Below are 12,789 nucleotides of genomic sequence, written 5' to 3' on the forward strand. Positions count from 1 at the left end.
CAACCCCCTTGTATACAAACTCGAAACTGCCAACACCAGTCAAATTAGCTGAAGAAAACCGATAAGTGACTTTTGATAAAGTAGCATATGACACTTGCAAGTAGAGCAAGTCCGAATACTAAAGGGATTATTAATTTCAAGCTATGAGCTAATCTTCTTTTCTTGGAGCTCTTTAGACCTGCAAATGGGTAGCTTGAGATTAGGAATTCCCTTGCAGAATCTCGTGTTGTCAACAATTGAAATAGAACCTTGATTTTCGAAAACACCTTACACTGATGGTGGTCAAGTCTGATAGGAACTAGATTTTAATTGATGTGAATATTACACAAAAATACCAAGTACAAGAAGTAGTAATACACTCTTCACACAATGAACCTCATTGGTGATTATTTACATCGCAAAGTTCCACATCTACTATGGTAACATAAAACCTAGACTTCACAGACAGTATACGAAATTTCTCTATCACAAAAGCACATAAAAATAGTTTTTATCCAAGAAAAGTATTCCTAATGGAATGAAGTTCAGATGCAGCGTCATTGATATTCTTTAGTCGATCTGTTGCGGATTCAGCAGAACAAGCAATTCCAATTCTAAATATTGAACTCAAGCACACCTCAACTTTATGAGTTCTCCCACTGCATTGATTGGGATTCTCGTTCGTGCCTCCTTCAAGAAGTGGTGCGTCTGCAATCTCAGTAATTCGCCCGGGGAAAGCCATCTTGACAAAATTATGAAGGTTCAAGTTATCACCAAACATGTTGTCAGTTGGTCTCTTCCCTGTAAACATCTCCAACAAAAGAATGCCAAAGCTGTAGACATCACCATTCGTTGACACCTCATTCCCCATGCCATACTCTACAATTCAAACATCACATTTGTGTATAAATAGTTCAATTTGAATTTTGTAAATTAAATACTCCAACATAAAAAAGGAAATATAATGAAGTATATATCGAACATGTATATACCTGGAGCTGCATAACCAATCGTACCTCTTATTCCAACGGAACTTGTCTGACTCTGAATTGTTGAAACATTACTCGTTAATTGTGAGAGAAACCTTACTAATCCAAAGTCTGAAACATGGCCAGTCAATTCGTTGTCCAAGAGAACGTTGCTTGGCTTGAGATCACAATGAACTATTGGCATTTCACAATGATTATGAAGATAATCCAGTGCACAAGCAACACCAATGGCAATTTCTAGCCTCTGAAGAAGACTTAAATTCTTGGGTACATGATCTCTTAACTCTTCAGTTCCAGTAGGTGGATACAGCCACTCCTCTAAGCTCCCGTTGTCCATGAACTCATAAACTAGAGCTTTGAAATCATTACCATGAAAATCAACACTTGAACACACGGTTATAATCTTGACGAGATTTCGGTGCCTAATATTTCTCAAAGCTTCACATTCGGCTATGAAACTCCTCGAAGCTCCATGGTGTAACAAGTTAAACACCTTCACGGCAACAAGTTGAGCTTTATCATCCTCATCAAGAACTCCTTTGTACACATACCCAAAACTACCAGAACCAATTAAATTAGCCTCTGAGAACCCATCAGTAACTTTGAGTAGAGTAGCATATGACACTTGCAAAATAGTGTTCCCCAAAGTGCTTAATGAAATTTCTTTCCTTTTCTTCCTCGACGAACAAAGAAAGAAATAGGAGAACACCATGGCTATTCCTAGAAGAGCAAGTCCAAATACTAAAGGGAGTATTAGTTTCAAGCTACGAGACAATCTTCGTTTCTTGGTCTCTTTAGACTTGCACTTGGGAAGCTTTAAATTAGCAACAGGGCTGCACAGATTAGTGTTGCCAACAACTGAAATAGCACTCGCATTTTTTAAAACACCTCCAGTTGGTACCACTCCCCAAAATTGATTGAATGATAAGTTCAGATTACTCAGGATTCTAAAGCCTTCTAAAAAATTTGGAATTTCACCTGAAAAATTATTGCGAGAAAGGTCTAGATCTCGAATCCCTCTCATTGAACTCATAGACAAAGGAATGGACCCGTTGAAGAAGTTTCCTTGCAAATGCAGGACTTCTAAACTCTCATAAGGAGGGGAGTCTAAAAACTTGTTTGGGTATTGTGCCGTTAAGAAGGTTATAAGAAAGATTCAACGCTTGCAACCCATGGCATTCACCCAGACCTGAAGGAATGCTGCCCTCAAGATAATTTCCATCCAACCCAAGATAGTATAACCTGGTTAAATTTCCTAAGGAAGACGGAATATTTCCGGATAATTTGGTCATGAAAATATCTAATCTTCCAAGGTTTGAAAGCTTACCCATGTCAGAGGGGATGTTACCTGTGAAGCTATTATTCCCCAAATACAACGATTGCAAGCTCACCAGATTCCCTATCCCAGATGGGATGCTTCCATATATTTGGTTACCGCCAACCCAAAACGTTTCAAGTTTGGTTGAGAGATTGCATACTGACATGGGCAATGTCCCTCCAAAATTGTTGTTGTTAATAAGCAACGATTGTAACTGGGTGGCATTGGTCAAGTCCCAGAGAAAACTGAGGTCACCATCTCTACCGCTTCCAATATTATTATATTGAATGTTGAACCGCCAGAGGTTGTGAAGCTTTTGGAGATTCGGTACCTGTCCGATTAGGTTGTTCTCCCCAACTTCAAATAACCAAACACTAGTGACGTTGAATATTGAGGGAGGTATGGACCCAGTGAGTTGGTTTGAGTGGACGCCGAAGTATTCGAGATCAGGAAGACTTTTGCCAATATCTGATGGAATACTCCCTTGAATTTGGTTACTGTTTATGGAAAATGTAACAAGAGAAGAGAGGTTATAAATGGAGGAAGGGATGCTACCAGACAACTGATTTAACCCCAATGCCAAGATGGTTAATTTTTTCAATTGGCCAAGAGAACTGGGGATGTTTCCCATCAAGTTATTACTAACAATACCTAGTCCCCATAGAGACGAAAGGTTCCCTAAAGAAGGAGGGACCTGTCCCGTTATATTATTAAAGCTTAATGAAACATTTTGCAGTTTCGACAGCAATCCAATTTCTGAAGGAATTTTACCCACCAACTTGTTGCGAGAGAAATTCACATGGATAAGGTTGAAGCAATATGATATATTGTGAGGAATACTGCCACTAAACGAGTTAACGTCTAATCGCAATATATGCAATCTACGCAAATTCCCAATTTGTGAAGGAATTTCATGACTGAAGCTGTTGTTTTGGAGCCACAGTTCCCTTAGAAAACTTAGATTTCCTATGTTTGGGGATAGTTTCCCTACCAGATTTTGAGATTGCAGGTCCAGGCTAGTGACCCTTTGGCGATGTCGACCGCACGTCACACCATGCCACATGCAAAAGTGCGTGGATTCGTTCCAGGAGCTCATCACGTTGTAATTATGGAGATCTTGCTTTATTTGAGCTTTGATGGCAAGCAACGCCAGCCTATCCGTCGCATTCCCTCCGAGTCCTGATTGCAGGGAGCTCCAACAGCAAACGAACACTGCACTGAAAAGCAAGTATATTAAGATCAATTTCAAAACCAAAACCCCCATTCCTGATCTGGTTAACTATATAAGTAGAGAGAGAAGCAGAAAGATATAGAGAGATGGGTGTTGAGTTGTGAGTTTCGTGAGTTCCATTTGTTGCTTGACAAGGAAATTTATAGAAGGATAGGATCATAGGAGGAACTTACACCACAGTTTATGGTTCTTGAAATTCAAATATGAGAAGGAATATTAGGACCTATTGTCTGGCACTTTCTGTACGCCAAGGACCAAGATCATTAAAGCACCTTGATTCCAGGAGCTGACTGGAACCATTTGGCAACCATCCAAAATGAAAAAAACAAATACATGGAATCCTATATTTTGGTTACATGAGACGTCACGTTGGTGTCAATATGAAAGTTTGAAGTCTCTACATTTTTTGAGGGGCTGGACTGTGAGAGTGCTGATTTTCTTATAGTTCCCCTAAAGTGCCATTGCAAGAAACCTTTCTAAATATTGTAACAGTTACCAGTTAGATCAAGCTTTCTTAATTTTTAAACTTCATGGGGGCTCAAGACTCGAGAGCATTGATTGAAAATTGTAACATGAAGGTTTAAGTCCCCATTAAACACGTTGGCAGTGGGTCTCTTCCTTGTAAACATCTCCTGCAAGAGAATTTCAAAACTGTAGACATATCCAGTTATTAACGCCTCACTTCCCATACCATACTCTGCCATTCAAACATCAGAAAATATTGTTAGCAAATTGAGAACAAAATAGTTGAATTATGCAAAATTTAAAAATTAAAAAAAAAGGATATTTTGGAGAGGATGTGAATATTTACCTAAAATCACATAACCAATCATTCTTGTTAGTCCAGTCGAACTTGTCTGATTTGTTGAAGCTTTTGTACTGGTCAGTTGTGAGAGAAACCTTGCTAATCAAAGTCAGAAACATGTCCAGTCGACATGTTGTCCAAAAGAACAGTACCTGGTTTCAGATCACAATGAACTATCGGTGATTCGGAGTGATTATGAAGATAATCGACTAATATAAAACAAGCAACATCTATGGAAATACTGAGCCTTTGCAAAAGATTTAAACTCTTGGGTGCCTCTCTTGCTTCTTCAATATCAGTCGGTGGATGCAGCCACTTCTCTAAGCTTCCTTTTTCCATGTACTCATAAACCAAAGCCTTGAAATCATTACCAAGAGAATCAACACTTGAACATGCAGTTATAATTCTGACGAGATTTCGATGCTTGAAATTTCTCAAAGCCTCACATTCATATAAAGAACAATATGCCAGTACAAAACCAATTTATAGTACTCGCAAAGTACATTGTAGAAGCAATTTCCTGACTCAGAATTTTGTGAGTCATTTCTTAAATTACGTTTCTTGAAGGCATTAGATTAAACGGCAAACTAGAATGACTGAATGCAACCATGATCGTATTAATAAGCAAGCACTTCTATCTATCAAATATTAAGGCGGAAGTTAATTTACCTAACAAAAAATATTTTGTGACTTGCAATTCCATTTTGACGTACGGACACTGCTCAAATAATGACACCAGGAACAGTGATTGTTTAGATTGACCGCTCGGAAAAGAGTATACCTGTCAAAAACATGACGACTGTTAGAAAATGCCTGCGTATTCTGATACTACGTAGATACGAGGAAAATGAACTTTTATTTCCAATAACAAAACAACAACCTGCCAACACATACAACCCAAAACAACAAAGTAGAAGCCGCTATCAACAAAGTGACCAATTACTACTACACAGAGAACAGCGATAACAATAACACAATGCCTTCTCCAAACCATTCTGATCAGAAACAAGCAGATACAGAGACTATATGCAATGACAATAATGAAGACATATTACAGGACACATGATATCTACATATCTACACAAAATCCAGTTCTCTGATTTGATAAAAAAAAAATGTGCACGCGCAAACTGTGGCTACCAGATTCTCATGCAGGGAATTGATTAGGTTCATGAAGTCAAAAAATTAAATCAGACATCGAGGAGGAGCTTACCCAACAATCAATAGTATCAAAGAGAGGACCCACAATACATATTGATACATATTGTGTTTAGATTTAACTAGAGTACTAACACGTCCAGGGGGAGCATTCCGATGGGTAAGCCATTTAAACAGGGGGAGGATCAAAAACAAAAATCCAAGAAGAAATCTGGAGACAAATCCTCCAATTTGAGCAAAGTTGTCCACGTGTGGTAGAATTCCCACTGCTAAGTTTATTATGATGATGAAAATGAGAGTAAGCCATGCTGCTAACTGCGGATAGAAATCTGAAACTGTAAGATCAAAGGGTCATGCACATACTATAAAGAGGAGCATCATTGAGTACACAAAAACTTTATTTACCTTATTTATATATGTTTGTACCATACTTGACCAATCCCGAAACTACTGAGCACCAGTCAACGTTATACCGTCAAGGACCCAGAAAAGCTTCCTTTCAACCAGGAGGCCAATCACAATGCGACACGTGTCGACATCAGAAGCCAATCACAGCACGACACGTGTCAACATCATAAGCCAATCACAACACGACACGTGTCAATGTTAGAACAAAACTAGAAACTCTCTTCTATAAATAGGGATCATTCTCCCACAATAATCTCTAATGTCATTTTGTACTAAACTATTCACTAGAACTCACAAAATGAGAGCTTGAACCTATGTATTTGTGTAAACCCTTCACAATTAATGAGAACTCCTCTACTCCGTGGACGTTGCCGATCTGGGTGAACCACGTACATCTTGTGTTTGCTTCCCTGTCTTTATTCATTTACGTATTTATCTTCACTAAGTGATCGAAGCAACCAAGCGAAGGTCATAAAACCTGACACTTTCTGTTGTACCAAAGTCCTCGCTGATTTTGTGCATCAACATTTGGCGCCGTCTGTGGGAAACACACTTATTCCTACTCTCTACAGCTCTGTCAAGCTGGTTTCCACCATTCGTACACTTTCTTTTGGCCAAGCATCTCTCTCCGACATGGGGAGCGAAAGAAGCCACAGCACACAGAATGACACCCCCGCTGGACCTAGTATGAAGCAACGAAAGCATGAAGGAAATAGAGTTACTCTTCAAGCTAAAGTCGATGAGCTAGAGGTTCAGAACAACAAGATAGCGATGAAGAATGAAGTCCTCCAGGAACAATATGAAAAACTTTTCGAGATGCTTCACGAGGCTAGGCAGGCTCAAACACATAAGCTCGTCGCCCCTGTTGAGGTCAACAATCAACCGAATGCCCCCCAACACGGAGGGTCGCCGATATCCGACACGGACATCCCTGATAGCGATCGAGCTACACATCAATGTGATAATCAACATGAGACTTCTCTCAACCCAGCTGCTTCAACCCGAAGCAGGAGAAGTAGAGGAAAACACCTTCTCACAGAGGGAGTGGAAGGATAAAAAGCTGTCTATCGCAATTGTCGAGACTTCCTAAAGCAACGTCGAGAGAATCCCATCCACATAAGCTCGAAGATCAATGACCCAAGGGTTTCTGAAAGACTCGGTCCTCTTCTACGACCCAGGCCAGCCGCCAATCTAGAGAATGGGCAACAAGTCCCAGAAGAATATGAAGGTACTGGGGACTCGGAAACATTCTGACATACTCACTCTAGAAGTCAGTGTGGCGAGTCCAGAGAAAGATCACGCTATCTTGATCAAACTTTCCTACTTCCAAGAGGCGATGGAGACTTAAAGAAGAAAACTTCGATGGTGCACGACTCCGCTCAGGACCCCCTTGTCCTGCAGCTCCTTGAGGAAGTAAACAAGCTGAAGGCTGAACGTCAAGCCGAGATACCTGACTGGAACCAACCCAGGCCTGGCCCTCTCACAAGAAGGATCTTCAACACTCCCCTCCAAGCGAAGACAAAGCAGAAGCTTGACTTACAACTCTATACTGGAAGGGAAGACCCGATTGAACACCTTAACTTCTTTGAGTCCACCATGGTATACCGAGGACACACCGACGAAGAACGGTGCCTCCTCTTCCCCTCCACCCTCTCTGGCGGAGCTTTAAACTGGTATTGCCGTTTTCCACCTGAGACAGTAGACTCATTTGAAGAGTTGAGGAAGCTGTTTGTCTCTCAACACATCTTCCAGACCGATCGCTTGCATTCCGCAGATGACTTGTACACTATTCGCTAGAAGCCGGACGAGTCATTACGAAAGTACGCTGGCCACTTCAGCCATGAGTATTCTCGCTGCGCTGAGGCAGATGACAAGACCGCCCTCAAGGCTTTCACAGCAGGCTTACGTGATTGTTTCTTCAAGTACATGATCAATGCCAACATTTGGAAGACTTACTCTGAGGTGATGACACAAGCTTACAACCATGCCTCCGCCGAGGCAAGGACATATCAAGGGAAACCCCCTACAGTCACCCCTTATCAGAAAATAGGAAGTGTAGGCCAGATCTAACCAAATAAAAAGACCTCAACCTTCCAAATGGTAGCAGCACACCCCCTGCCTCATTTAATGCTTCGTCAAGTCAGCAGACATATCAATCTCAGGGCAAAAGGAAAGACTTCCATCCTCACCAATCTCATTTTAATAAAAAGAATAAGGGGCACTATCGCGATAACTCAGGATATCGTCACAATAATGCCCGCCCCCAGGCAGTCAACGCAGTGGGCCAATCACGTGTCAAGACAGGCCCTACCCCGAGGTATGAGACATACACCTCTTTGAATGCTACATGTGCTGCCATCTACCCCAGTATAGCTCACCTGATACCAAAGCAAAAGCCAAGACAGCCAAATTACAAGTCCACGAAGAACACGGGCATGTTTTGCTGCTACCACGAGTATAATGGCCATGATAGTGAGAAGTGCATTATCCTCCGTGACCATATTGAAGCTTTGGCACGTGAAGGAAAAATTGATTAGTTCCTCCTTCACCCTCCAAGGGATAACCGTAACCAACGCCAGGTGAATGTGATATATTCCATAAGCGGCGGCACACCCATGTCTGAATCTTCCAATAGGGCCATGAAAAACAGTGAACGAACTTTGAGACCTGACCATCAAGTGTTTCACGTGGAAGACATCAGAGGAGGCAAGTATCAAAAGCCTAACTGGGATCCAATATGTTTCTACCCTGAGGAAGAAAGAGGTATCATCTACCCTCACAATGACCCGCTGATCGTGGAAGCTCACATAGCAAATTTTGATGTGAAATGAATCCTGATAGACACAGGTGCTTCAGACAATATCATGTTTGCTGAAGCTTTCAAGGCACTTAATGTAGCTGAACACTTGCTCGATCGCTCAATTTCTCCTCTGATAAGCTTCTCTGGCGATATCGTGCAACCTTTAGGGAGTATACACTTACCCTTCACCATTGGTACAGGCCCCTACACAACTACTATTACCACTAACTTCCTAGTGGTCAACTGCCCGACGGCATACAATGTCATCTTTGGGCGCACAGGCATCAATGATCTCAAGGCCATGGTATCCACACATATGTTGTTGATGAAGTTTCCAACCCCTTTCGGCAATGGGTACATCAGGGGAGATCAACTTAGTGCTCGATCATGTTACAACACTTCAGTCAAACAACAACACCTTCCTGTCCCCAAGGAGACTCTCTTTATACATAACCAAGTCGTAAAGACCAGTCCAGATGAATCCAACTCGGGTCTTCAGGATGGCAACAGTCAACCCGACGACCCGCGAGATGACTCCTTCACCCAGCAAGCACAACCCGCTGAAGAGTTAGAGAATGTCTCTATCTCCAAAGACCATCCAGACCGCATGGTGAAGATTGGCACCACTTTGTCACCACCCCTTCGGTTGTTACTGATCTCATTTTTGCAAGAGAACGCCGAGGTCTTCGCTTGGTCATATAAAGATATGCCGGGCATCTCTCCCGATATCATCTGTCACCACTTGAGTATTGATCCCAAGACCAAACCAGTAAAACAGAAGCGAAAATCTTATGATGTTGAACGATACGAGGCAATGAAAGCAGAAGTTGAAAAACTCAAGGACATAGGCTTCGTCCGTGAAGTTAATTACCCAACATGGGTAGCAAATGTTGTCCTTGTTAAGAAAAATCCGACCAAGGAAAGTCTCCTGCTTCAAAAGGTCTTGTGGAGAATGTGTGTCGACTACACCGACCTAAATAAAGGATGCCCGAAGGATAGTTTCCCCTTTCCTCTCATTGATAGACTTATAGACTCTACGGCAGGGTGTGAGCTCTTGAGCTTCATGAACGCTTATTCAAGATACAACCAAATCCTCATGAACCCCTCAGACCAAGAACACACGGCCTTCACTACTGACAGGGGACTATATTGCTATAAAGTCATGCCTTTCGGCCTAAAGAATGCAGGAGCAACTTATCAGAGACTGGTCAATTCAATGTTCGCCGAACAAATTGGGAAGAGCATGGAAGTTTACGTTGATGATATGCTAGTCAAAAGTAAACATGCTGACCAACACATCACCAACCTATCTGAAACTTTCACCATTCTAAAGAGGTATCGAATGAGGTTGAACCCCAACAAATGTGCCTTCAGCGTGGGCTCTGGCAAATTCTTAGGCTTCATGATTAGCCAACGAGGCATTGAAGCTAACCCTGAAAAGATCAAAGCAATCCTCGACATGAAAGAGCCAATAACTTCAAAAGACATTCAAAGCCTTACTGGCAAGGTGGCAGCCTTAACCAGATTCATCTCTAAGGCCACAGACAGATGTGCTCCTTTCTTCAAAGCACTCAAGGGAAATAAGAAGTACATTACATGGACGGAGGAATGTGCCAAGGCATTCAGGAACCTCAAAGAGTACATGAGTAAAGCCCCTCTGCTCTCCAAACCAGAAGTTGGTGACACTCTCATCATCTATCTATCGGTTTCGGCTTCAGCAGTAAGTTCTGTTCTTATTTGAATGGACAGTGGTGTCGAACGGCCTGTCTACTACGCTAGCAAGGCCCTACAAGATGCGGAGACACGATACTCCAACATTGAGAAATTAGCTCTAGCATTGGTCATGTCTGCTCGGAAACTTCGCCCTTATTTCCAAGCACACGTCATCATCGTGCTTACCAATCACCCTCTTCGACAGATACTCCAGAGTCCTGACACGTCTGGACGAATGATCAAATGGGCGATAGCATTGGGTGAGTTTGACATCTCCTACCAACTAAAACCAGCCGAAAAAGGTTAAGCAGTAGCAGATTTCATCGTCGACTTCACATATCCTGTTGACATTGCTTCTACACCTGAAGCAGTAGCTTCATTACCATCGGAAGCTCAGAAAGTAGAATCAACGACCCCAGCATGGAGTCTGTATGTTGATGGCTCATCCAACCAACAGGGCTGCGGAGCAGGATTAGTCCTCACTACCCCCGACAAAGTGGCGATGGAATACGCTCTTCGTTTCAAATTCAAGGCATCGAACAACGAGGCCGAATACGAAGCCCTTCTAGCAGGCTTACGTTTGGCCAAACACCTTGGGGTTAAACGAATTGATATCTTCAGTGACTCCCAATTAGTGGTCAACCAAGTCACAAACAACTTTGATGCTAATGATGGCTCCATGGCAGCATATCTTGCGCAAACGCGACTTTTGCTCAAGCACTTCCACTACCAGATCACCCAAGTTCCTCGAGCGGCAAACAGTCATGCAGACGCTTTGGCTCGCCTCGCCTCGGCAGTGGAAGACAAGATTGGGAGAAAAATTCATGTCGAATTGTTGGCAGAACCAAGCACCATAGTCGCGGAGGTGTTCAATTTACAACAAGAAGATAGTTGGATCACCCCAATTTATAAATTCCTTGCTCATGGCACCCTCCCAATTGACAAAGTCCAAGCTAAGCAGATTTGATACAAGTCTGCCCGCTACCTGATCATTAATGACCAACTCTACAAGCGCGGTTTCACCTTGCCATACCTAAGATGCCTTACACCTGCGGAGGCGGAAATTGTCCTTCGGGAAATACATGAAGGAGTCTGCGGAGATCATGCTGGGTCTCGATCCCTAGCACACAAGACTTTTCGCCAAGGATACTATTGGCCAACACTCCACCAAGATGCCATCAGAATATCTCGCTCATGTGATAAGTGTCAACACTACGCAACTATCCCTCACTCCCCTCCCGAGCCGCTCACTCCTATGATCAGCCCTTGGCCCTTCGCCCAATGGGGACTTGATTTGATCGGCCCAATGCCTGCAGGGAAAGGCAAGGTCCGCTATGCAATCGTTGCAGTTGACTACTTCACAAAGTGGGCTGAAGTAGAACCCTCGGCAACCATTACTGAGGGAAAAATAGAAGACTTCGTATGGAAGAACATCCTCTGCAGATTCGGCATTCCCAATGCGATAGTCACGGACAATGGGCGGCAGTTCGACAACAAGAAGTTCAAGATGTTCTGCTCTAAGTTCAACATCAACTTATGTTTTGCCTCTCCAGCCCATCCCCAGTCTAACGGACAAGTCGAGGCCGTTAACAAAATAATCAAGCGCACTCTGAAAACTAGCTTGGACAAAGCTAAAGGTTGTTGGCCAGAATTCGTACCCCAAGTCCTTTGGTCATACCGCACTTCATATCGGACTTCCACAGGAGAAACTCCATTCTCACTTGCTTTTGGTACAGAAGCAGTTGTCCCACTTGAGCTTGAGCAAGCAACATACCGAATCCAGAACTACATACAGAGTGAGAACGACAAGCAACTCACCCTCAACATGGATCTAGTCGAGGAACACAGAAATCAGGCTCACCTAAGGAATGTCGCCTACAAGCAGCGCATCTCCAACTACTACGACTCAAGGGTCAAACCTCGCTCTTTCAAAGTGGGAGACTGGGTACTGAAGAAAAGATTACTCTGTGATAGAGTCCTGAGTGAAGGAACACTCAGTCCTAACTGGGACGGACCGTTCGAGGTTGTCGGCATCAGCCGCCCTGGCTCCTACAAGCTCAGAAACTCCGACGGCAAGACCCTTGGCCATCCATGGAATGCTGACCACTTGAAGTACTATTACAAATAGACTCACATTGTATAAGTGTTAAGCTACAGCCGTTCGACATCCTATGTAACAAAGACCATTTGGTATGAATTCAATAAAGAGGTGATTTAGCCAACTCTGCCATAAACTCTTTTCCATTCTGAGCAATGAAACACTCAAGTGTTGAAGCTTCAACGCAAATGTTTCCAATACAAAACAAAATCTAAGTATGTGTCAACAAGACTATACAAAGGATCTACATCATACATTCCAACACATTCATACATAAACATCATACATTC

At 42.7% G+C, this 12,789-nt stretch overlaps 1 protein-coding gene across 1 annotated transcript in view; it reads right to left on the reverse strand.

Moving 5' to 3' along the window:
• Positions 1–460: 460 nt before the first annotated feature.
• Positions 461–12,789, reverse strand: part of LOC126590189 (probable LRR receptor-like serine/threonine-protein kinase At3g47570) — a 39,493-nt gene continuing 27,164 nt past the window's right edge. Inside the window, exons 2-3 of the mRNA XM_050255715.1 lie at positions 972–1,461; positions 461–858 (exon numbers count right to left, since the gene is read on the reverse strand). Of these exons, the coding sequence (XP_050111672.1) occupies positions 491–858; positions 972–1,461 (858 nt within the window). The 3' untranslated portion in view covers positions 461–490. The remainder of the gene's footprint in view (positions 859–971; positions 1,462–12,789) is intronic.

Source organism: Malus sylvestris, chromosome 11, assembly GCF_916048215.2.
Source record: "Malus sylvestris chromosome 11, drMalSylv7.2, whole genome shotgun sequence".
In the NCBI taxonomy this organism is placed as follows: domain Eukaryota; kingdom Viridiplantae; phylum Streptophyta; class Magnoliopsida; order Rosales; family Rosaceae; genus Malus; species Malus sylvestris.